The sequence below is a fragment of the Saccopteryx leptura genome, chromosome 4, assembly GCF_036850995.1.
Source record: "Saccopteryx leptura isolate mSacLep1 chromosome 4, mSacLep1_pri_phased_curated, whole genome shotgun sequence".
In the NCBI taxonomy this organism is placed as follows: domain Eukaryota; kingdom Metazoa; phylum Chordata; class Mammalia; order Chiroptera; family Emballonuridae; genus Saccopteryx; species Saccopteryx leptura.
Window position 1 is genome coordinate 170,131,378 of NC_089506.1, and position 27,322 is coordinate 170,158,699.

The following is a 27,322-nucleotide window of genomic DNA, read 5'->3' on the forward strand; positions in this document are numbered from 1 at the left end:
AGGACTCAGGATTTAACTAGGCAGCTGGTTTTTTAGTCTGTGTATTGAATTGCCAAACATATTCTGTAGAAGTGTTCATCTCCATCTGTCTATTTTATGGACCTATTGCAGGAATCATGCCTGATAGTTTTTTGTTTTGTTTTTTTGTATTTTTCCGAAGCCAGAAACGGGGAGGCAGTCAGATAGACTCCCGCATGTGCCCGACCGGGATCCACCCGGCATGCCCACCAGGGGGCGATGCTCTGCCCATCTGGGGCTTCGTTCTGTTGCGACCAGAGCTACTCTAGCGCCTGAGGCAGAGGCCACAGAGCCATCCTCAGCGCCCGGGCAAACTTTGCTCCAATGGAGCCTTGGCTGCAGGAGGGGAAGAGAGAGACAGAGAGGAAGGAGAGGGGGAGGGGTGGAGAAGCAGATGGGCGCTTCTCCTGTGTGCCCTGGCCAGGAATCGAACCCAGGACTCCTGCACACCAGGCCGATGCTCTACCACTGAGCCAACTGGCCAGGGCCAATCTAATAGTTTTTTAATAAAAATATCTTTGAAGATAATTTGAGTTCTGTTTCAGTTATTGTAAATGACAATAGCTGTTGGCATGGATTTAGAACTTTTTTCATATACTAAAGTTTGTTTATTTTGCAATTATAACTGTATAAAAAAGAATTTAATCTTGTCATTCTCTCCCTCCCCACCCCGCCTTTCCTTGTTGACTATCTTAATTCATGGAGGTGGCACATATAAGAAAATTTCTGAAATATAACAGTATTTCAACTGTTCATAAATTTTTTTGTAATATTTAAAATATATATATTTTAAGAAGAATCTGTTAGCTTACATTTTTTATTTCCTAATAGCATTTTTGAATAACATAATAAAACAAAAATAGAAAGAAGAAATACCTTTTCCAAAACATGTAGCTAGATTTCTTGAGTGAGCATTGTCTGGCAGGCGCTAGAAATAAAAGCTTAAGTGCTTAGTCATTGCCCTTACTCATGGTTTTGAGAGGGAGAGAGAAAATCCCCCTTCACCACCTTCCTGGGAATTAAGGAGACATAGGTAGTGAAAAAACAATTGTTAGAAAGTTGTTAGCAAAAGAGGAGTAGGAACTCAGGAGGGTTTGGCAGAATTTTTACTCTTATAAACAAACATACCAAGTATAGTTTTGTTCACCATTTACTTTGGTAATTAGAATATACAAATTTAGAGTCTAACTGCATGTAGTGATGTTCAGAAAAGGGCTCAGATACATGTAACAACTCAAGAGCAGTTTGTTAATGTTGAAAGAAAGATAAGTTGTCAAATAAATTATTCCTTTATGAATTCATTTAATAATCACATTTATTTAATAGATTATATAAGAAATTATTGTAGCTTATTTGGCAACATAGCCAATTTAAATTGCTTGCATTTTATAAATACAAAATATTATAAGCAGATTTGCTTATAATACTGGGAAGCCAAGTTAATAACGCTTTCATATGGAAATACTTATCAAAATATATACATTGCTTTTAAAATATCAGATCTAAAGCACGTTATTGCAACATGCTGTGTCATGTTCTTTTTTTCAGGGGTGTTTAGGAAATGGGGGACATATGAGTGGAGTTACAGCTGGCTAATTGGGAATTAGAAGTAAAACATGCAGACTTTCTTCTGTATTGCAACCCATAATTTGTGTATGCCTGTGAGAATACAGTCTGCATATGAATGAGAAAAGGGTCAAAGCTCCTCTTAAGTTAACTGACAATACAATTTGGAGTCCTTGGGCTCACAGAATTCTGAGTCAGACATATGTCATATGCACCTTTCTCTTGGGCATCAAGAGCTTGAAAAATCTATAGCACTTCATTATTCTCTTCATAGCACAATGACTTACTATTTTATTTAATTATATTTTAGCCTTTATCACTTCTTGGGGGCATGTGTTTATAAGTTTCATTATTTCGTCCTTTTATCTTTTTGTATGCCTAGAAGTTATCATAGTGCCTTGAATTTTAATTAGGACATTAGTAAATTGTTGACTGAATTATACTTACTCTGTGAAGCAATACTTCTTTTTGTTTGTTTCTACTTTGTTTCACTTTTGGATTTTTACCAAAAAATGTGTGTTTACTTTTTCCTCACAATTTATGATTATTTATATGACATAAAAGCTTTTTCTTATCCCATTTTCTGGATTTTGCAAATGGACAAGTTCTCTCTGTTTAGTTGGCATGTATATGGTAATTTTTACTTTAAATTGAGGTATAAACTTAAGGATGAAGGGCTTGTTTTTTTACTTTTCCATTTGTCTACATTAAGGTGCTATTTTTAAGTAATTAAAAATAATACCTCTTCAGTGGAGAAGAATCATAGGGAACTAAAGGCAGGCTTACTGGACCAATTATATATATTAAATGAAGTAATAGTACAATTTAACTAAAGACATTTGTGGCTATGGGGCAATAAAGAATGTTTCAATTCTGCATTTCATATCAGGGACCCAGACTGAGCAAGAACCTTTAAACTTAGGGCTCCTTGGAATAAAACATAATTTATTCATGCACCAAAAACTAATAACGTATTTGCTTATTCTTTTTCTTTTTGGTGTGTATGTGCTTTTTTGCTTTTATTGATAAACATACAAACATGAGATACTAACATTTTAATTTTATTTGTGGTTTCAGTTTTCCTTACAAACAGATATGACCAGAAGGCAATTAGAATATGAGGCAAGGCAGATCAGAGTTGCGATGGAACAACAGCTAGGAACATGCCAAGATATGGAAAAACGAGCACAGGTAACTGATTTATTATTCAACTAAAACCAGCACTAGCTAAACTATCAGCCTGTCTTCACTTTGGGACTATGGCTGCTGGGCAGCATAACTATTGCTCACGTAATTCTGCCTCCACTATATTTCATTTTCCTGACACTGTTCTGCTTTGCCTTGGAATTATAAGAGGGAAAAGAGTTAGATGCTGGTCATCTGGTAGCTGGTAGCTAGTTCCAGTCCTTCTTTGAAATTTTTACTTCTTGTAATCTAAGTGTGTATAATGACATTCAGAATACTGCTCTTCAAGTTGTACACTTAAAAGAAAAAAAGAAGCCCTGATTCAAGGATGTAGGAAGGAAACATATAAAAGATCTTTGGGAAAGATGAAATGAATTGGATGGAGTACACTTCCATATTTCTACCTTCAACTAATACCAAGAAAGAATATTAACTGGCTTTGTTATTTGTTAAGCAGTTCTATATATTGAATTTAGACCTTTTATGTTCACACAAGTGTATTACTGTTTTTAAGCCTTCAAGAGACTTTGTTGATTGCCTTGTCTTATTTCAAAGCAAGCATGGAGAATTAAAAACCCAAAACAAAAAAAATATGGGACATACTGGAGGGAAAACATTATTTGAGAGATTTTTCTATAAATAGCAAATGAAAGGGAGGGCCTACATTCATATGCGTGATATAACTGCATTTATGTGTTATTTTATAGTTTTAAAATCGCTAATACAGGACATTTTACATTTTCCAGAGTCTTTATCTTTCATGTAGTAGCTTCCTAAACATAATATATATTTTACTTATTCTAGAGTGTGGTGCCAGACTTAGGTGATTCCTAAACGCCATATATATAGTTCATGGTCCGTACTTGTTCGTTTCACAGCGAAGCTAAAGGCTCATTTAATAACATACATATATTGTATGTGTGTGTATGTATGTCTGTGTGTATGTGTGTGTATATATATATATATATATGTAAAGCATAATATAACCTTTTCTTTATGTTTCCCCTCACCGCATTCCATTCAGATTAATGTCCTAAATACCAAAAATAAAACTTAAAAACAAATGTAAAATACTAATTATAAAAGATTGATAAATTTTACTGTATTAAAATTATGAATTTATCTTCAGGGAACTTAAAGAAAGTAAAAAGATAAGTTACAGCTTGAGAGAAGATAATTATCACCATATAACTGACAAAAGAATTTAAATCGAGAATATATAAAGAATTTCTAATTACATACTCTTTTAAATTTAGTATTTGTAACATTTGGGATCTAATGGAATTACTCTAAAATGTCAAGCCAGTTTGTTTTATTTACAGAAAAACATGAGAAACAGGTTTTTGGTTTGCATGAATATTTGAAATACTGTATAGAAGTTATTTTTTCTGTATCTGTTAATGTGTTTGTTTTTAGAGATCCTTAAGAAACAAAATCACATAGTAGATTTGAAAATTCTTGTGTAATACAAATGTAGATAGGTGTATTCCAGGCAGTTTAATCCATATCCTAGAAGAGAGATTAACTTAAATTCTTTCTTGGCCATGTTGTTGAGATACATGCTGATAGAGTCATTTTTATTTTATTCTGGAATACAATGTTCTTTATTTTGGTAGTTAATATTCTAAGGAATATTATTCCGTATTTTTAGAAATACAACAAACATACATTTATTATGGAAATAGCAATTAAAGAAATATTGTAGACAAAGTATAAAGGCGAATAATGGAAATGTTTGTAGCATATACGTTTTGTTTTTAGTTTTGTTTTTTTTTTTAGCGAGAGAGACAGAAACAGACAGGAATGGAGAGAGATAAGAAGCATCAGTTTTTCCTTGTGGCACCTTAGTTGTTCATTGATTGCTTTCTCTTATGTGCCTTGACCAGGGAGCTACAGCCAAGCCAGTAACCTTTGGGCTCAAGCCAGCGACCATGGAGTCATGTCTATGATCTCATGCTCAAGCCAGTGAGCCCGTGCTATAGCTGGATGAGCCCCCGCTCAAGCCAGCGAGCTCAGGATTTCAAACCTGAGTCCTCTGGGTCCCAGGCTGATGCTTTATTCACTGCACCACTGCCTGGTCAGACTGTAGCATATATATTTAAGGAGTTAATATCCCTGATATACATGGAGCACCTATAAATCAATTGGAAACAAGATAACCAAATAGTAAGAGTCAAAATGTATGAATGGTCCCATCACAAATAAGTACAAGTGGTTAATAAACAATTACAGTGCTTAAACATCATTATTCATCAGGGAAATATAACATAAAATAGGTTGGTTTTTTGGGTTTTTTGTTTTTTTTATTTTTCTGAAGCTGGAAACGGGGAGGCAGTCAGACAGACTCCTGCATGCACCCGACCGGGATCCACCCGGCACGCCCACCAGGGGGCGATGCTCTGCCCATCGGGGGCGTCGCTCTGTCGCAACCAGAGCCACTCTAGCGCCTGGGGCAGAGGCCAAGGAGCCATCCCCATTGCCCGGGACATCTTTTGCTCCAGTGGAGTCTCGGCTGCAGGAGGGGAAGAGAGAAACAGAGAGGAAGGAGAGGGGAAGGGGTGGAGAAGCAGATGGGCGCCTCTCCTGTGTGCCCTGGCCGGGAATCGAACCTGGGACTTCCGCACGCCAGGCCGACACTCTACCACTGAGCTAACCGGCCAGGGCCAAAATAGGTTGTTTTTTATGTTAGTGGTTGTGGGTTGTGATGGTGGTAGTTTTATTTAGTTTTATTTGTTTTTTGGCCTATTAGACTGGCAAAAACTGTACAGTATAATGGCATGCAGTATTGGTGAGAGTGTGAAAGAAGCAGTTTCTACCCTGTTGTAAGAATAAATTGATATATTTATGGAAGAGAGGGTGGCACTCCCTGTCAAAATAAAAATACCTGTGCCTTCTGACCTGGTGATTCTGTAGGACTTCTAGGAGTAGGTCCTACAGAAATACTAAGGCAACAAGAATACAGCTATCAGTTTTTTGTTTGTTTTTTGTTTTTGTTTTGTTTTGGGTTTTTTTAATTTATTGGGGTGGCATTGGTTAATAAAATTATGCGTGTTTCAGATGTACAGTACTGTAATACATCAACTGTATTTTGTATTATGTGCTCACCAGCCCAAGTCAAGTCTCCTTCCATCACCATTTTCCTCTTCTACCTCCCCCATCCCTTTCCTTCTGGTAATCCTCATACTGTTGTCTTGTGTCTATAAGGGGTTTTTTCTTTGTTTAATCCCTTTACCTTTTCACCCAGGCCCCCAACCCCCACTCTCTGACATCTATCAGTCTTTTTTCTATCAATGAATGTTTCTTTTTTTTTTTTTTCTTTTTAGAGAGACAGACAGGAAGGGGGAGAGATGAGAAGCTCAATTTGTAGGTGCAGCACTTGAGTTGTTCATTGATTGCTTCTCATACATGTCTTGAGCGGCACGTTGCAGCTAAGCCAGTGACCCCTTGCTCAAGCTGGTGACCATGGGGTTATTTCTGTGATCCTGTGCTCAAGCCTGGTGACCTCAGGGTTTCGAACCTGGGTCCTCAGTGTCCCAGGTCAATGCTCTGTCCACTGAGCCACCACCTGATCAGACTGTTTCTATTTTGTTTGTTGGTTTATTTTGTTCATTAGATTCTACATATGAATGAAATCATATGGTACTTGTCTTATTCTGACTGGCTTATATCATTAGCATTAGCATAATGCTCTACAGGTCCATCCAAATGATGTCATTGCTACACTATTTGTGAGATGTTAACGAAAAGAGACAACTTCATAAATCAGAAAAAAACAGGAACTGTATTATTCCATACGTAGGTGGGACATAATAGTGAAACTAAGAGACATTTATAAGAGTGTGGTGGTTACGGGGGGGAGGGGGGAATGGGAGAGGGATAGGGGGTGGGGAGGGGCACAAAGAAAACAAGATAGAAGGTGACAGAGGACAATCTGACTTTGGGTGGTGGGTATGCAACATAATTGAACGACAAGATAACCTGGACTTGTTATCTTTGAATATATGTATCCTGATTTATTGATGTCACCCCATTAAAAAAATAAAATTATATTAAATAAATAAATAAATAAATAAATAAATACATTGGACAAGAAAACATGGATAAAACATTAAATTATAAACTATTTGTAATAAACTATTATAAACCATAAAAAAAAAAAAAAAAAAAAAAGAGACAACTTCAGTGTTCATGTGTTAGGGGAATTATTTAATAATTTGGCCAGAGAACTCCTTTCCCTCCCAACTATGCTTTGGTGACTGACTCAACATGTAAAGCAAGAACGGCCAGCAGTTGGACCCAGAAGTTGACCTCAAGAAGATTTGAGGCTATGAGAAAAGATGTGAGATCTCATTTGCAAGGTGCCAGGATAGATAAGAATTCTAAATAAGAGCAGAGTGAAAGTGTTTTAAAACATAAGTATTTAGCCTGACCAGGCAGTGGTGCAGTGGATAGAGTATCGGACTGGGATGCGGAAGGACCCAGGTTCGAGACCCTGAGGTCGTCAGTTGAGCGCGGGCTCATCTGGTTTGAGCAAAAGCTCACCAGCTTGAGCCCAAGGTCGCTGTCTTGAGCAAGGGGTTACTTGGTCTGCTGAAGGCCTGCAGTCAAGGCACATATGAGAAAGCAATCAATGAACAACTAAGGTGTCGCAATGCACAACGAAAAACTGATGATTGATGCTTCTCTCTCTGTTCATGTCTGTCTGACCCTGTCTATCCCTCTCTCTGACTCTCTCTTAAAAAAAAAAGTATTTATAAAAAGCTAACAGAAATAACAGGGTTATCACCATTGCAGTTAATGTTGTTGGGGTCCTTGCTGTCCCACTATTATTTAACTTTGTTTGGAGGCTCCATTAATGCAATTAGAAAAATAAAACAGGTGGTAAAATACCTATTTCCAGCTAGAAAGGGAGAGACCATTAATAATTGTCATTGGTAAATGATATGATTGTTTGTCTAGAAAAGCCCTAGAGAATAAACAAAAAAATATTTAAACAAATCGAGAATTGAGTAAGGTGACTGGAGTTAAGATACATTATACAAGTTAGTAGCTTTTCTCTAGTAGCAGTAGCTACCAGTTGAAAATGGAAATGCTCTCACACTAACAGGAAACTTTAAAATACTTAGAAAAGACCCACATGAAAAATATAAAATTACTAAAGAACGTAAAACAGGACCTTAAAAATAAACCTCAGATGGTAACTAGACTTATTGTAGTGATCATTTCAGTGTATGCAAATACTGAATCATTAATATTGTACACCTAAAACTACTGTATTTTTTGCTCCATAAGATGCACCTGACCATAAGACACACATAGGGTTTTAAGGAGGAAAATAAGAAAAAAAATATTCTGAACCAAATGGTGCTTTAAAATATTTTAGAAAATATAGTAACATGGTTATATTTCAATTTAACTCAGTTTTTTTAAAAAAAATAAAGAAGCCTGGATGGGAAGATTTCAATATCCTAAAAATGTCTGTATTTTTAAAATTAGTATACAGGGGGTCCTTGGTTTATGACATTCTTGACATACATTTCAAGTTTACAACGCTCACTCCCATAAAAACTAAAAAAATTGGGACGTGAGTGTTTCAGCTTAGGCCGTTAGCATCATATGTATGAACTACATGGGTGAACTAGTTTGGTTGCACACAGTGGAAGAATACTCAGTAATGTGGTGTGTGAATGAGGGAATTGCTGTCCCCTGGTACACTTACCTACACCTTTTTGGACTGTTAAAAGCACAAGTGTTCTGTTTGTGTTAGACTAGAATGTGTTTCAACTTACACCAAAATTTGGGTCACGTCACTGTCATAGGAACAGAACTGTCGTAACCTGAGAACCCCCATATAAATATAACATGGTTCTAGTTATAATCCAAATAAATTTTTGGAACTTGGAAAATTGTTTTTAAGGTTTATAATATAACAGTTTCCAAAAGTATTTAAGAAAGATATCACAGTGAGTGGGGATTTACCATTCATTAAAAATTACAGTAAAGGCTCTAGCCAGTTGGCTCAGTGGTAGAGCATTGGCCCAGCGTGTGGAAGTCCCAGGTTCGATTCCTGGCCAGGGCACATAGGAGAAGTGACCATTTGCTTCTCCACTCTCCCTCCTCTCCTTCATCTCTATCTCTCTCTTCCCCTCCTGAAGCCAAGGCTCCATTGGAGCAAAGTTGGCCTGGGCGCTGAGGACGGCTCCATGGCCTCCACCTCAGGCACTAGAATGGCTCCAGCCGCAATGGAGCAACGCCCCAGATGGGCAGAGCATCGCCCCCTGGTGGGCATGCTGGAGTCTGTCTGACTGCCTCCCCATGTCTAACTTTGGAAAAATACCAAAAAAAAACAACAAAGAAAACCAGTAAAAATGTCTCAATAATTAAAATGTGTTAGCACAGGGCTAGACATAAGCAAATGAATCAGAATAGGGAGTAGAGCCTGATCAGGCAGTGGCATAGTGGATAGAGTGTTGGACTGGGATGCGGAGGACCCAGGTTCGAGAACCTGAGGTTGCCAGCTTGAGCACGGGCTCTTCTGGTTTGAGCAAAGCTCACCAGCTTGGACCTAAGGTCGCTGACTTGAGCAAGGGGTTACTCGGTCTGCTGTAGCCCCACAGTCAAGGCACATATGAGAAAGCAATCAGTGAATAACTAAGGTGTCGCAACGAAAAACGTAATTGATGCTTCTCAGCTCTCTCCGTTCCTGTCTGTCTGTCTCTGTCTATCCCTCTCTCTGACTCTCTCTCTGTCTCTGTAAAAAAAAAAAAAAAAAGAATAGGGAGTAAAAGGAGATGGAAAAATATATGGAATTCTTATATGATAAAAGTTACATTATAAAATGGGGTGAAGTGGTAATAATACAACTACCAATCCATTTGGAGGAGGAATCGATTAGATCCCTACCCCACATCTGTACAAGAAAAATTACAGATGGATTAAATATCTAAATGTGAAAAAATAATCTAAAATTAATAGAAGAAAATATAAGACAAAAGAGATTTTCTTAACTAGAAATGGAAACCCAAAAGGCCTAACCACGCAGTGGTGCAGTGGATAGAGCGCTGGACTGGGATGCGGAGGCCCTAGGCTCAAGACCCCGAGGTCGCCAGCTTGAGCGCAGGCTCATCTGGTTTGAGCAAAGCTCACCATCTTGAGCAAGGCGTTACTCGGTCTGCTGAAGGCCCACGGTCAAGGCACATATGAGAGGACAGTCAGTGAACAACTAAAGTGCCACAATGAAAAACTGATGATTGATGCTTCTCATCTCTCTCTGTTGCTGTCTGTCCCTGTCTATCCCTCTCTCTGACTCTCTCTCTGTCTCTGTAAAAAAAAAAAAAAAAAAAAAGGAAACCCAAAAGTAATAAAGAGGGAAAATAAATTTATTTTGTAAAATTTTAAAGCATTATCTTGCAGAGGATAAAATAAGGGAAAATATTTGTAGCACATAAAAGGAAAATGGTCAATATCTCTAAAATTATAAGAATTCCTACAAATTAATAAGAAAAAGACAACTCTTTTTCAACAAGCAGGGGATGTAATCAGTCAATTTATTGAAAAGAAAATACAGATGACTAGTAAAATATACAATGACTAGTAAACATTTCAGGGAAACTGAAAACAAAATCCATTCTTGCTTGTGCCTGTGTGAGGTTCTTGGTTTTCAGCTACCTCTGTTAACAGTTTAATTATTTATTTACTACTTTATTTGATCGCATATTTAGCCACTTGTTGTGGTGTCATCCATCCATGACAGTATTATGTAAACAAATGGACATGGCGCCTGACCAGGCGGTGGCGTAGTGACTAGAGCATCGGACTGGGATGCCAAGGACCCAGGTTCGAGTCCCTGAGATCGCCAGCTTGAGCGCGGGCTCATCTGGTTTGAACAAAAGCTCACCAGCTTGGACCCAAGGTCGCTGGCTCGAGGAAGGGGTTACTCGGTCTGCTGCAGGCCTGCGGTCAAGGCACATATGAGAAAGCAGTCAATGAACAACTAAAGTGTCGCAACGAAAAACTAATGATTGATGCTTCTCATCTCTCTGTTCCTGTCTGTCTGTCCCTATCTGTCCCTCTCTCTGACTCTCTCTCTGTCTCTGTAAAAAATAAAAATAAATAAATAAAAATAAAAGTAATAAATAAATAAATAAATACAAACATTAAAAAAAAAAACAAATGGACATGGCTATGTGACAGTAAAACATAATTCACAAAAACATGGCTAACAGGCCCTAACTTGCTCACATCTGCTCTGGATTATATAACTGAAAGCATAATTGCTGGCCATTAGTTATGAGTGTTCTGAACTAATGTTTGGCAGGTTGTACTCAAAATGACTTTATTGATTAGTATGTGAGAATTCCTTTTTCTTCTGCATGTCTTTAGTACTTGAATCAGACTCTATATATATAATTAACAACCATTGAGCAATGAAATGTGTTATTTTATACTTCCTTGAATACTACTGAGGTTGAATATCTTCATATATTTATTAGAATTTTGGATTTTCTATTTGTTCATATTCTTACCATTTTCTATTATGTTAAATATCTTATTCTTAAATATTTGACAGATGTTGGCCCTGTCCATTTGGCTCAGTGGATAGAGCATAGGCCTGGCATATAGATGTTCCAGTTTGATTCCCGGTCAGGGCACACAAGAGAAGTGACCATCTGCTTCTGTCTCTTCTCACCCTTCTCTCCCTCTTCCTTTTTCACAGCTCGTGGCTTGATTGATTCCAGCATCACTGGGCACTGAGGATAGTTGGAGTATGACAGCCTCAGGCACTAAAAATAGCTCAGTTGATTTGAGCATCAGACCCAGACAGGGGTTGCTGGATGGGTCCAGTTGGGACATATGTGGGAGTCTGTCTCACTATCCCCCTCCTCTCACCTAAAAAAATATATATCTTTGAGAGATGTTTTAGTATCCTCTTGATGCCAATCTGTTGTAGATGATATATATCACAATTCTCCTTTGCCAAACCTGTTACCTATTTTAGCTTCATGATAAAAATTAATTTTTATTATAAAGCTAAATTAATTGTATTGACATATTTGTGCTTTCTTTTTTTTTTTTTTTTTTTCTGAAGCTGGAAATGGGGAGAGACAGTCAGACAGACTCCCGCATGCACCCGACCGGGATCCACCCGGCACGCCCACCAGGGGCGATGCTCTGCCCCTCCGGGGCGTCGCTCTGCGGGGACCAGAGCCACTCCAGCGCCTGGGGCAGAGGCCAAGGAGCCATCCCCAGCGCCCGGGCCATCTTTGCTCCAATGGAGCCTCGGCTACGGGAGGGGAAGAGAGAGACAGAGAGGAAGTAGGGGGGGGGGGTGGAGAAGCAAATGGGCGCCTCTCCTATGTGGCCTGGCCAGGAATCGAACCCGGGTCCCCCGCACGCCAGGCTGATGCTCTACCGCTGAGCAAACCGGCCAGGGCCTTTGTACTTTCTATGACCTATTTATATATTATTTCCTATCCTGAAGTCATCAAGTACCTACCTATTATTTCTAATAGTTTTAATGTTTATTTTTACAATTAAGTCTTTTTTTTATCTCAGATTCGCTATTATGTTGATCTGGAGGTAGAGATCTAATTTTACACATATACACACATCTTAAAATATGTATATATATAACTATTTAGTTTAAAATATTTAATATAAGTATATTTAATATTAATATTTACTGTTTAATTTTAGTATATTGTTTTATTGATTGTTAATATATAATATATTAAATATATGTTCACATATACATATATACAGGTACATGAATATTTATGTTGAATAATTTTTATTTTTATTTATTTATTTTTTTTCCCCCCCGAAGCTGAAAACAGGGAGGCAGTCAGACAGACTCCCCCATGCACCCGACCAGGATCCACCCGGCATGCCCACCAGGGGGCAATGCTCTGCCCCTCTGGGGCGTCGCTCTGTTGTATCCAGAGCCATTCTAGCGCCTGAGGCAGAGGCCACAGAGCCATCCTCAGCACCCGGGCCATCTTTGCTCCAATGGAGCCTCGGCTGCGGGAGGGGAAGAGAGAGACAGAGAGGAAGGAGAGGGGGAGGGGTGGAGAAGCAGATGGGCGCTTCTCCTGTGTGCCCTGGCTGGGAATCGAACCTGGGACTCCTGCACGCCAGGCCGACGCTCCACCGCTGAGCCAACCGGCCAAGGCTTGTTGAATAAATTTTTTATCATTCTGTAGGCTGGCCATTGAAAAAGACTGATTTATTGAACCCCACTATTTTCCCATTGATTAGTAATGCCATCTCTGGCATATGCTAAGTTCATCTTTTCTGGATATTTCGGGACTCTGTTTCAATAGTCTAATTTAGTTTCTCTGTGCCTGCACTGATACCATATTTGTTTTATTTGCTCTAGTTTTAGAAATCTTGGTACCTGGGAGGATGAGTTCTTATTTTTGTTTGTAAAAGTGTGGTTATATTCTGTCTCATTACTCTTCTATTTGAAATTTTGTATCAGCTTATCTAATTCAAAGAAAAGCCTTTTAGGCTTTTGATTAGAATTACATGTAATGTATACATTAATTTGAGGAGAATTTATCTTTACAATATTGAGCCTTTTTGATTGAAAGGATGGACTTGAAAACCAGACCTCTTGCTTTTAATCTTAGGCCTGTTAATTTACCAGCACTGTGATCTTGGATCAACTGCCTGCCTCAGTTTTCTCATTGTTAAAATACAGCTAATGGTAAACTATAAAATGTAAGGATTAAGTGATTTAATACATGTCAAAGCACTTAGAATCATGTACATAAAAACATTCAGTAAATATTAGGTATTATTAATTTTATATCTCTATTCATTTAGGTCTTAAATTATGTCATTGAATAAAGCTATTATACATTTTTTAAAGATTTATCCCTAGATATCATATAGTTTCTGTTGCTATTTTGAACTAGATTTTCTTTGAGTACATTACTAAAGTACATTTAAGTAATAAGTATCCAGTAATCTTCCCGAAATGTTTTATTAGATTGTCTCATAAGCTTAAGATTTTTTTGATTTTAAATAAACTGTCATATATTTGCCAGTATGACAATTTTGTTCATCTTTGCCAGTACTTTCTTTCTTTGTATTGTGTAAGAGCTGTAATGCATATTTTTTAAGATTTATTTTTATTAAATTTAAGGGGCAATGTTGTTTAATAGGATCATACAGGTTTCAGGTGTGTACATGTCTATGGTACATGATCTGTACATGGCGTTGTGTGCCCATCACCCAAAGCAAACCATCTTCCATCACCATGTATTTGGCCGCCCCTACCTCTAATATGTCTTTGAATAAGAAGCAGGATATTGGTCTTCTTTGTCTTGTCTTGACTTAAAAGGGGCTTCTATAATTTCACTCTTAAGTATTTTGTTTACATAAGGTTTATGATAGATACCTTTTGTCAAGTTAATTTATTCTCAATTCCTAATTTGCTGAGGTTATCCTAAATCTGTATTGAACTGTGTTACTACTGTAATTTTTTAAAATCTGTTTTTCGAAGTCATACCAACTCCGTACTCCTGAACAATTAAGCACTTTTATTAAACATAATGTCATACATATTCAAGATTATCATATAGAAAAAGAAAAATACTGTTGGCCTCCTCCGTTTTCCTGTTGAGAAACAGAAACACAAGGGTTGTCATGTCAGAAATCATCCATCTCAGTGGACATTAAGACAGACTTCACTTCAGGATTTAGTGATATATTGGCAATATAGAAATGTAGTGTTGCATTATTCCATACGTAGGTGGGACATAAAAGTGAGACTAAGAGACATTGATAAGAGTGTAGTGGTTACGGGGGGAGAGGGGAAAGAGGGAAGGGGAGGGGCACAAAGAAAACTAGATAGAAGGTGACAGAGGACAATCTGACTTTGGGTGATGGGTATGCAACATAATTGAATGACAAGATAACCTGGACATGTTATCTTTGAATATATGTATCCTGATTTATTGATGTCGCCCCATTAAAAAAATAAAATTATTATAAAAGCAAAAACAAAAAACAAAAAAAGAAATTAGTGTTATGGAGAGGAATATTAGCTATAATTTATACTTTTATCCTCTAAATATTAAAAATTTTAATTTAGGACTTCATTGGGGGAGGGTATCTAGTCATATAAAGAAAGGAGAAATATTCAAATATTACAAAGCCAGCAATTGTGTATAGTTCCATTGTTTCTGTAAAACCAGGAAATATTTACCATCTGGTTGTAGAAGTGATTGTTCATCTTTATAATGTCTTTAGAAAGCTACCAATAGTACAGGCATTTGTCCTTCAACGTATTTTCATGATGTAAGTTAGACTCGGACCTGTTTATTAATATTTATCTTACGTTCACTATTTTCAGATCCATGGTAGAGAGAATCAGCATAGTGTTAGTGTTACAAAGGTAGGGAGGGAAGAGGTTTTTTTTAATTTTGTGAGCACAACTTCCATTCGTTTTCTGTATTTAGCATAGTATTGGATAATAGCAGTAAACATTTTTACTATGTCAATAAGAAGAAGACATGGCTATTTAAGCAAAACTAGATATGATCAAAGGGTAATTTTTATTAGTTTTTAAATTATATATACTTAAAGTTTTTTGTTATAGTACTTTTATTATCTATTGGGGTATACATGCTCAGAAATCTTTTGATGGGGCTTATAGTCAAAAATGTTTGGGAACAACTTTATCTACTAACATTTATTTCAATCAGAACAATTACTGTTATAATACAATTTTTCATACCTCAATATTAGAACATCAGCTACAGAATTATTTCAGAAAATGGTACAACATTGGCAGTACTTGTATTTGAAACCTGTATATTCGATCTATCATAAAGCTAATTAAAAGTAATTTCAGTTTATAAGATTTTTACATATAAGTGATTTGGTTTTTCCTACTTTCACTAGTATTTATACAAATTAAAGCAATATCTAGCTTTTTCTAAAAGGACTTTTTCCACTGTTTCATTCCCATATTCTTTGATCTACAGTTACTGCTTTCTGTTTACTTGAAGTAAACAGATAGTAAGAAAAAGCTTGACCATCAGTGAACCCATTACTGGAAATAAAAATAAACTTGTAATAGGAATAACTTTGGGGAATGTTTATCCTCCTGTTTAAACCCTGATGTTTATTAAAACAAATCAGTTTTTCTTTACAAGCATGCCATGTTTTATATAAATATAAATAATGGATTTTTTATTACATGATACTGACATCTGAATTAATATAAAGGATTAAATTCAGGTGTAATTTTCCCTTCATTGAAATATTTTTTGAGATTAACTTTTAAACAATTTTTCATACTACCTGCATTATGTACAATTTGACATATAGTTGTACCATTTTGCTAAACAGAGCTATAGATCTGTTGTATAAAGTTGGGTATGTTAAAAAAATTGAACTGAACCTAATGTCATCAGTCTGTGAATATATATAAATATCTAACTTCTAATCTAAGAATTGTCTGACATAATCCTGAGATGTTAAGTGGTAGCCATAGTATGATTATTTACACTAATATCTTTAATAAGAAAGATTTAATTTGGTCACTTATTTTATTTTAGCAAAGAGTAACCAGAATTCAACAAATAGAGAAGGACATACTTCGTATACGACAGCTTTTACAGTCCCAAGCAACAGAAGCAGAGGTTAGTAAACATCTTTATTGTTTTCAGATATAAATATAGGTATTTATTGTAAGAAAAGAAAATATATATAATTAATGTGACATCATTGAAATATAGATGATTAGAGAATTGAGATACTTTGTTTTTCATGAAATTAAATTATCAAAAACCTTGACTACTATGATTTTTCCTATAACTTTTAAACAATTAAAATTTTATAGAGCCATACAAATACTTTATTTCAGTTGTCAATTTACATATAATCAGAAAACTAATTTAATTTGGCTATTATCAGCTAGTAAATAAATTTTCTTCTGGTAATCCATAGTAAAAATTGATGCTGCACATTTATCTATGCTTACTCCACAAACCTCATTAAAATGACAGTGAGAGACACAATGAAACAGTCACAAAGACTAGGTGAGGTGACATCAATAAAGTTTTGGGCCTGACCAGACAGAGGCACAGTGGGATAGAGCATTGGACACACTCCCAGGTTCGAAACGCCAAGGTTGCCAGCTTGAGCACAGGGTCGCTGGCTTGAGCGTGGGGTCATAGACATGATCCTTTGGTCGTTGGCTTGAAGCCCAAGGTTGCTGGCTTGAGCCCAAGGTCAGTGGCTTGAACAAGGGGTCACTCGCTCCACTGTAGCCCCCCCCCCCCCATCAAGGCACAGATGAGAAAGCAATCAATAAACAACGAAGGAGCCACAACGAAGAATTGATGCTTCTCATCTCTCTCCCTTTCTGTCTGTCCCTGTATATCCCTCTCTCCATTTCTCTCTCTCTGTCTCAGTCACAAAAATAAAATAAAACTTAGGGAGCTAGAAAGCAGGTAAACATTTGGTAGAGAATTGACCTACAGTTTAACAGTAGGAAGTTAGGAAGCAACTTGTTTTATATTGTAGAGTCTTAAAAAGTTCCAGAATTGGTTACGCTAGATACCTTTGTATATGAGGATTAAAATGGGGTCCAAAAGTAAGAGGATGATTTAAAATTTGTTAAGAAGCTAGTAGAGGCTCCAGACCTCTCTTCAACTCTGCGTAGCTGGGTGACTGCTCCTTTCCAGTCCGAGCAAAAGATGAGAGTTATTTGAAAGGATAAACTAGGGGTCCCCAGACTTTTTACACAGGGGGCCAGTTCACTGTCCCTCAGACCGTTGGAGGGCCACCACATACAGTGCTCCTCTCACTGACCACCAGTGAAAGAGGTGCCCCTTCTGGAAGTGTGCCGGGGGCCAGATAAATGGCCTCAGGGGGCTGCATGCGGCCCGCAGTTTGGGGAAGCCTGGTAAACAATGTGTCTTTGAATAGGAGTAAGCCTAGAATTGAAGTTGGATGTACCATATTAAAAACTACATTAAATAACAATTTACTTATCGAATGCTCAAACCTTCACTGGTATCCAGGCTTACAATACAGGCAAGTTTCGGGAAGCAACTTCTCTAAGAAATATGTCTAACGTCCCCAAAAGAGATCTAAAGACATTGACATTAGAAGATTTCTCAATAAAACAATTCATCTAGACTAGCCTACAGGATAGCTGTAGTTAATAAGCTTCATCTCTCAGGCATAAGAGTTTCACTTAACTTTTTCATAGGTATCCCACTCTTAAATATGGTTGGATAACTAAGGACTTCAGGCATTTTAAGAAAATTTCTAGGCCCTCGCTGATTGGCTCAGTGGTAGAGCATCGGCCCAGCATGTGGACGTCCTGGGTTCAACACTCAGTCAGGGTGCACAGGAGAAGTGCCCATCTGCTTCTCTCTCTCTTTGTATCTCTCTTTTTCTGTTCTCCTTTCCTCCTGCAGCCATGGCTTGATTGGAGCAAGTTGGCCCCAAGCACCATGGCCTCTGCCTCAGGCACTTAAAAATGACTCCAGTTGCAATAAAGCAAGGGCCCCAGATGGGCAGAGCATTGCCCCCTAGTGGGCTTGCCCAGTGGATTCCGGTCAGGGCTCATGTGGGAGTCTGTCTCTGCCTCTCCTCCTCTCACTAAAGAAAAAAAGAAAAAGTTTCTAATGCAAAAGAATTTAGTGAAAACAGATACTATGCAGGAAGAAAACTTTTGAAAAATAAAGCTAGTATCAATATTCTCAGATAAAAGATAATGCATCCAAAAAGGAAGAAAATGATGGTATATAAAAGGAACATTTAGAGAATTTTTAAAAAAAGAATTTTGGGGAATTAAAATTGTGATAGCAGAAGTGAACTCACTAGAAAGGTTAGGAAAATTTCTCAGAAAGTAGAACAAAAAGATAATAAGATTGAAAATAGAGAAGACGAGAAAATCAAAGTATTGTTATAGGAGTGTTTAATAGCCAAATGAAAGAGGAGTTTCTGAAAGAGAATGGAAAAGTTCTCGGATACCCACACTGGGTGTCCTACAGTTCAGTTAAGTTTTGGTGCTACCTAATGTAGACCCTACAGAGGTAAAGTCATTCACAAGACGGGCTTCACTTCAGGCACCAGCTGCAAGTTTTAGATGTCCCCAAGCCACCTTCACTTTGCCCACCTTGCTGTAAATTCCACCCCAGATGGATGTACTGCAGTGGAATTCAGTTCCAAAACTACCTGAAGTTAGCATAGACCCTACACATTGGGGCCAGAGTCCTTCACAAGACTGCCCCCATTTCAGTGCCAAGGCACCCATACTTCTGCCCAGCTGACTACAGATTTGGGACTTCCCACAACCCCCTTAGGTTTGATAATTTCTTAAAATGACTCAGACTCACTGAGAGTACAACACTTTCAGTTATAGTTTTATGATACAGCTCAGGAACAGAAATAAAGAAACATGTAGGGCAAGATATGAGGGTAAGGAGCTCAACCAGGCGGCGCAGTGGATAGAGCGTCGGACTGGGATGCGGAGGACCCAGGTTCGAGACCCCAAGGTCACCAGCTTGAACGCGGGCTCATCTGGTTTGAGCAAAGCTCACGAGCTTGGACCCAAGGTCACTGGCTTGAACAAAGGGTTACTAGGTCTGCTGTAGCCCCACGGTCAAGGCACGTATGAGAAAGCAATCAATGAACAACTGAAGCAGCGGTTCTCAACCTGTGGGTCGCGACCCCGGTGGGGGTCGAACGACCAAAACACAGGGGTCACCTAAAGCCATCAGAAAATACATATTTATTATACAATACATTTTTAAATAAAATATTTCGCGACCCACAGGTTGAGAACCGCTGAACTAAAGTGTCGCAACGAAAAACTGATGATTGATGCTTCTCATCTCTCTCCGTTCCTGTCTGTCTATTCCTGTCTATCCCTCTCTCTGACTTTCTGTCTCGGTAAAAAAAAAGAAAAGAAGGTAAGGAATGGAGGATGCAGAGCTTCCATGTTCTATCCTCATAGAGTCTGGACATACCACTCTCCCAGCATGTAAGTGTTTTTATCAGCCAGAAAGCTCCACTGAACTTTGGTGTCCAGAGTTTTTATTGGGGTTTCATTATATAGGCATGCTTGATTAAATAGGTGGCTACGTGACTTAACTCAGTTCCAGCCTCTTCCTCTCCCTGGAGGTCAATCTGGCCCAGAGTTCTAACCCCCTAGTAATACAGTTGGTTTCTCTGGTGACCAGCACTGAAGCTTTCTTGGGGCCCTCCTTGAGGCACCCTATTTGCACAGTAAAATCAAGGAATTCCAAGGGTTTTTGAAGTTCTGTCTCCCAGAAATGAAGGGACAAAAGATATATTTTATATTATACCATACCAGCCTGTAAATTTAAACCTCTAATCAAACTGCCTATTAAATTTGAAAGGAGAATGTACACTGCTTACAGAAATTAGAGGATCAGGGAACACGTAGGTACTTTCAGCCTTTTCTATACTGCATTTTCACCAATGAAATAAAGGTTGGTTTTGCATCTCATTTGCATAGTTGAACAACTTTCTTTGACTTGTCATTTGGGTGTTATGACCCTTTTGGTTCAATTATTCCCATCAGGGCACACAGGAGAAGTGCCCATCTGCTTCACCCCTCCCCTTCTTCTCTCTCTCTCTCTCTCTCTCCCCCCCCCTTTCCTTCCTGCAGCCATGGCTCAATTAGCATGAGTTTCCCCGGGCACTGAGGATGACTCCATGGCCTCCACCTCAGACACTAAAAAATGGCTCTACTTGCAACAGAGCAACAGTCCCAGATGGGCAGAACCGGGACACCTGTGGGAGTCTGTCTCTGCCTCCCCTCCTGTCACGAAAGAAAGAAAAAAGAAAGAAAGGAAGGAAGGAAGGGAGGGAGGGAGGAAGGGAGAAAGAGAGAGAGAAAGAAAGAAAGAGAGAGAGGGAGAGAGGGAGGGAGGGAGGGAGGGAGGGAAAGAGAAAGAGAGAGGAAGAGAAGGAAGAGGAGAAGGAAGGAGGAAAAGAACTAAAACCCCTTTTTAAATTATTTTGCTGTTTTTAGTTTTTTTATTGCATTATTGTCATTTTTCTAATAGAGATCACAGAGAAAATCTAGAAAATGGAGAATACTGGGGATTTGACACTTATAAATTAGTTTATATGCAATATAGACAAGAAGAGATTGCTGCCAAATAATTTCTCCACCACTAAGCAGATTGTGCTTATTGCAGTGCTTATCGCACTGTCTCTGCCTTACCTCCCAACAGTTCTGGTTTCCTGTCTAGATGCTGCACATAATTCAAGGGGCATAATTATTGCACATGATTCAAATTACAGAAGGGCATAAGAGACAACCAGTGCTGCTACTTGTGCATTATTTCTGGCAGGTTATTTAAGAAACAGTGAGAAAAATCATAGCATGGTTTTTAAAAGCTCTAGATAATAAGCCAGGGAAAAATATTTATTAAAATCCTCTGCAAAGTACTTACAACTCAATAATAAGGAGACAGCCCAATTTAAAAATGGACAAAACAGTTGAATAAATATTGCATGAGAAAAGATACAGGAATGGCCAATGAACAGATGAAAAGATGCTCAACATTATTAGTCATTAGGGAAATACAAATCAAAACTACAGTGAGGCCTGACCAGGTGGTGGCACAGTGGATAGAGTGTCCCAGGTCCCAAACCCTCAGGTCGCCAGCTTGAGTGTGGGCTTGTTCAGCTTGAGTACGGAGTCACTGGCTTGAGCATGGCGTCATTGACATGATCCCATGGTTGCTGGCTTGAGCCCAAAAGTCGCTGGTTTGAACAACGGGTCATTGGCTCAGCTGGAGCACCCCATTCAAGGCATATATGAGAAGCAATCATTGAACAACTAAAGTGCCACAACTACGAGTTGATGCTTCTCCTCTCTCCCTTCCTGTGTCTCTGTCTCTTGTCTCTCAAAAAAACAAAAACAGTGAGGTGCCACTTTACATCTGTTAGGATGGCTGTACTCATAAAGACAGTCGTAATAAGCATTGGCAAGGATGTGAATAAATACAGTGTTGGTGAGACTTTAAAATGGTACAGCCACTTGGAAAACTGGCAGTTTCTCAAAATATTAAACATAGAGATACCGTGTGACTCAGTAATTCTACTTTTAGGTATCTGTCCGAGAGATGAAAGCATGTGTCTACACAAAAACTCTTACTTGAATTTTTATGGCAGTATTATTCATTCTAGCCCAAAAGTAGAAACAATAAAGTATATATTGCCTGGTGAATGAATACAGATATGGTATATCCTTATAATGAAATACTCTTTGGTAATAAAAAGAAACAAATTGATGATACATACTATAATGTGGATGAACCTAAAAAACATGCTAAGTAAAAGAAGCCAGACGTGTAAGTCCACATATTCCATTGAGAAGAAATGTCCAGGAAATGTACATTTATAAAGACAAATTAGTTGCCTGGAACTGTGGGTAGTAATGAGGATTATCTGTAAATAAGCACAGGAGATCTTATTAGAAAGATGAAAATGTTTTGCAACTGGATTGTGGTCATACTTGGTAGATTTAATAAAAATCATTGAATTGTACACTTACATTGGGTGAATTTTGTGGTATGGAAATACCTCAACAAAAAGCATATATTTTAGTCCTAGTTATCCAGTAACAATAGGAATGAGGAAACTAGTTAGGATTCAGAACAGCTTCTTTGCCTTCAATGTTAGCACTAGTTTTAGACAGTGATCAGAGATGCAGGCACATCTGTAGCCTAGGATCAATGAAAGAATAAAGGGAAGTAAATAAGGAAGGAGGAGAAAAAGTAATAGCCGTAAATGTTAGCTATTAGTTTGGCTCTGCAATCAGACTCTCTGGGTAGTCTGTCTCTGTCATTGACTAGGTATGTGACCTAAGGCCAGATACTTCCCTGTGTCTCAGTTTCTTCGTCAGTAAAATGGGGATAATAATTCCACTACCTCATAGGGATAATAATTCCACTACCTCGTAGAGTTGTTATGAGGATTAAATTAGTGTATGACAAGTGATAAATGCATAGTAAACATTAGATTTTTTTTTAAACTTCATCCTATTTTTCCTTATCATCATCATCAAATGGGCCTGGTAGTCCTGAATGCCTACTATGTTTCTTTGGGTCCTCCATTTTCCCTCCATTGGAAATAACTATTTCAACCCTTTCTCCCTTCTTCTAATAATTCCACGTCCTCCTTCACACAGAAAACAGTAGCTATCAGAGAAACTATGTCTCCTAACAGGAAGCATTGTGCACTACTTCCTTCTTGCACTTTGGATTCTCAATTCCTGCCTTCTCAGGAACATTTTACTTTTTTCTCTCAAGTATTTATCATCTTCCTCTTCTGTAGCACCTTTCCATTGACAATTAAACAGAATCAGATCTTATGTTTAAAATATAAAATGAACTTTCCTCAATTCCACCCCTGCCTGCAACTGTCTGTCTTCATCTCCCCTTCCCTCCCTCATTGTCTTTTCCCAGTCCCCACTCTAAAGGTGTTTCTAGACTCCAAGTCTACATTTCTCCTCACCATTTACTCTTTTTTGTTTGTTTGATTTTTGTTTTTGTTTTTTTTTCTTTTTGTGCACACGTGTAAGAAGCGGGGCGAGCTGAAGGGAGAGAAATGAGAAGCATCAGCTCATAGTTATGACACTTTAGTTGTTCACTGATTGCTTCTCATATGGACCTTGACTGGGAGGCTACAGCTGAATCAGTGACCCCTTGTTCAAGCCAGTGACCATGGGATCATATCAAGGATCCCACCCTCAAGCCAGCAACCTCAAGATTTCCAGGTTGACACTTTATGTGCCACCACCAGTCACGTCCCACCATTCATTCATTTTTTTTTTCTCAAGTGAGAGGAGGGGAGATAGTGAGACAGACTCCCGCATATGCCTCAGTCAGGGTCCACCCAGCAGCCCCCATCTGGGGTCGATGCTCAAATCAACCAAACTATCCTCGGTACCTGAAGCCGACACTTGGACCAACCAGGCTATCCTTGGTGCCCATGGCTGATGCTCGAACTAATCAAACTGATCGAGCCACTGGCTGTGAGGGGAGAGAGTAGGGGATGGAGGGAGGCGAAGAGAAGAAAATGGTCGCTTCTCATGTGTGCCCTAACCAGGAATTGAACCCGGATGTTCATGCCCCAGGCTGACACTCTATACACTGAGCCAAGCAGCCAGGGCCACCATTCACTCTTAATCCAAGCCAATCTAATTTCCATTCCCATAATTTCACTAGCATGGACCATCCGTGACTTTCATATTGTTAATTAACTTGATATTTTCAGTCTTCATCTTAACACTTTTCACATTATTGAATACTTCTTGTTATTTGAAATTATTTTTCTCTTGGCACATATGACAATATTTTTTTGGTGTCTTTCCACCTGTTTGGCCTTTAAGGGCTCATGTTCCTTTATGTGGATGTTAATTGTAGGAATTTCTTAAGGCTTATTTCTCTTTTCTGTGTATTGTCCCTTCCTAAGACCATCTCATTTGTGCTTAGAGTTTGTTACCATCTGTATACTATTGGTGCTTAAATTTGTTTTTCTAGCTCTGAGCTCCAGACTCCTAAATCTGTGTGCCTACTCTGCATCTCCCCTTGTGTCAAAGGCACTTTAATCCACCATAGCTAAAACATAATAAAAGGTCTCTTCCTGAGTCTTCTTACCACTCTCCCTCCTTCAGAAAACCTTTATCCTCTTTTAAGTTATTATCAATCTTTATTATTAACACCATTCTTATTCAGATGTGTGAGCTAAGGAACATAGGAGTAATTCTTGACACCAGTTCTCTTTCTTCACACGCCGTACCCAATCTACCACCAAGTCCTTCAGATTTATCTCTATGTCTCCACTTCTTTTATCTCCATCACTGCTTTCTTAGTACAAAGTGCCATCATGTCACACTTACATAAATACGTTAGCCTCCAGAGTGATATCCTCTGTTTCCTATTTACTTAGACCCCTGCTCTGCAAACTGCGACTCGCGAGCAACATGTGGCTCTTTGGACCCTTGAGTGTGGCTCTTCCACAAAATACCATGTGCGGGCGCTACCTCAATAAGGAATGTACCTACCTATATAGTTTAAGTTTAAAAAATTTGGCTCTCAAAAGAAATTTCAATTGTTGTACTGTTGATATTTGGCTCTGTTGACTAATGAGTTTGCTGACCACTGATCTTAGACCATTTAAAAATTGACTTTAGCCTGACCAGGGTGTGGCACCGTGCATAGAGCATCAGCCTGGGATGCTGAGGACTCTGGTTTGAAACCCCAGGGTTGCCAGCTTGAGCCTGGGATCATAGACATGACCCCATGGTCTCTGGCTTGAGCCCAAGGTCACTGACTCAGCTGGAGTCCCCTAGTCAAGGCATATATGAGAAAGCAATCAATAAACGACTAAGGTGCCGCAAAAATGATTTGATGCTTCTCATCTCTCTCCCTTCCTGTTTCTCTGTGTCCCGCCCTTCTCTCTCTCTTAAAAAAAAAAAAAAACTGACTTTATAAAATCAATTTACATAAAACATTTTTCATTAATATGCTCATATTAGTTATTTGGGAGCAAGAATGTGATCTGAGAATCACTAAAATTCAACAAAATCAGTATTTTACTGTCTTTCTGTTCTCTTCACCCCATGATTCTCTGATATGCTAAAACAAGCCATGCTTCCTTCTATTTCCAGGTCTTTTATATGATCTTCTGTTTACATAAAACCTTCATCCTGTACCCATGTCCCTTTTCTTAAAACTCCTCTATTTATTATTCAGATCTTAATTCAAACAGGTCTTCCTAAGAGAGCTCTTCCCCAAACCCCCAGACCATATGACTCCTGTTACATATTCTTATAGCACCTTGTGCCCTTCTTTCAGAGCACTTGTCAAAGTTTTAACTTTATTGTTATTTCTCCCATTATTTGATAGTATCCCTGACTGGACAGTAAGCTCCAAGAGTGCCTAGAACAATGTCTGGTTTGCTTAGCATTCTTTCCTTAGCACATAATGCAGGTAACTAGCATAGCGGTTGCTACTTTTACATTGACATCTTCGGTTATGTTAGTGTCAAATCTTTGTGATTTTCATTGGTTTTGATTCATTTTGTTTCTAAATTGACTCTATATGTCTCTACCTTTGTTCATTTTTATCAATTTTATAGTGTGATTTTCAGATGATACTGTTTTTTTCTTCTATTGCCAGATTATTAGGGCTACCTCACTTTTAGCCTACATAGTTATACTAGTTTATTGATGGAAATGTTGCATGTAAATTAATTTTTAAGTCACATTTTAAATGGTCTAAGAAAGCATGATGTTTAAAGAAGTTCCAGTGGAAGCCATTTTGTAAGATAATTATCCACTATAATGTAACACTTTTTAAAGTATAATTTTTATTTCAGAGTCGTTTTCCCAGAGCAATCATATTTGTAATTGTTTCTATAAAAGATATTGGAAAAATTGTTTTTGATTCTGCAGTGTTATTTTTTACAAATCACTGCTTTATACTGGATATAATCTATCTTGAAATGCCTACTTTTACTAGATATAATCTGTCATTTTCATTTCATATACCAGCTGGTAGTTACATTAGAAAAGATTTTTAATTTAATTATATCAGAGTCTAAGAGATTATCTGCTTGTTTCATATATTTTAATAGCAAATGCTATGTATAAGTATACTTACACAGAAGGTATTTATAAGCTTAGGTAATAGCGTAACTGTTATATTTGCAGCTCCATTAAATGCCAGAATCATGTGACCTTGCAGAAAAGACAGTTATTTGTTCTAGTTGGATTATATTCCTGATAGTGGTGTGAGCACAGCTGCTGGAGGATGGTGTTTCTGTGAGTCTCAGAAAATCCTTTGTCTTGTGCAGCTCTAATGCTCAAGGGACACACTTCACTTTCCTCTTACTGAAATAGCCGACTGGCAACCATGCTGGAGGTTATGAAGTCTGAAGTGCAGTCCTCTGCCTTCATAAAGCTTCATAACTGATGCATTCAGACCCTTAAAACAAGGAAGGAAAAAAAGCTGTGAGCTAAAAAGGTATACACCATTTTTGTCTGTAATGATGTTAACTCCATGTTAACAGAGGTCATCTCAGAGCAAGCATGAAGCTGGCTCACACGAAGCAGAGCGGCAGAATGAAGGTCAAGGAGCGGCAGAAATCAACATGGCAACTTCTGGTAGTGGTCAGGTAAATAAATCATTTTATTGGTTTTTTTTTAATTAACTATTTAAATATTTCAAAAGGAATATGGAGTTAGATGGTCCCCAGAATGATCTGTAAATCTTGTTTTCTTAGTCCTGAATGGATATCTTCAGAAGAAGAATTCAGTACCAAAATGCTATCATTATTCTTTATTACATCTAACAATAATGTTTTCAAATCTCTAAGTATATTTTATAGTCTAAATTGTTTGTGTTTTAATCTGAAGTGATTAGTGTGAGTAGTTTTTTGAAAAATAAATACTAAGCTGCATTTTGGTTATGCATGTGATTTGACCTAGTTATTGCTTGCGTTGACTAGGTTTGCTCTTTCTCTAAGGCATTCTGTG

General features: G+C 38.0%; 1 protein-coding gene across 11 annotated transcripts in view; it reads left to right on the plus strand.

Moving 5' to 3' along the window:
* APC (APC regulator of WNT signaling pathway) overlaps positions 1-27,322 on the plus strand; it is a 150,292-nt gene that overhangs the window by 77,040 nt on the left and 45,930 nt on the right. For all 11 annotated transcript variants that reach the window (XM_066382007.1, XM_066382010.1, XM_066382013.1 and 8 more), the window contains 3 exons: positions 2,662-2,775; positions 16,341-16,424; positions 26,857-26,961. In XM_066382007.1, coding sequence (XP_066238104.1) covers positions 2,662-2,775; positions 16,341-16,424; positions 26,857-26,961 — 303 coding nt within the window. The remainder of the gene's footprint in view (positions 1-2,661; positions 2,776-16,340; positions 16,425-26,856; positions 26,962-27,322) is intronic.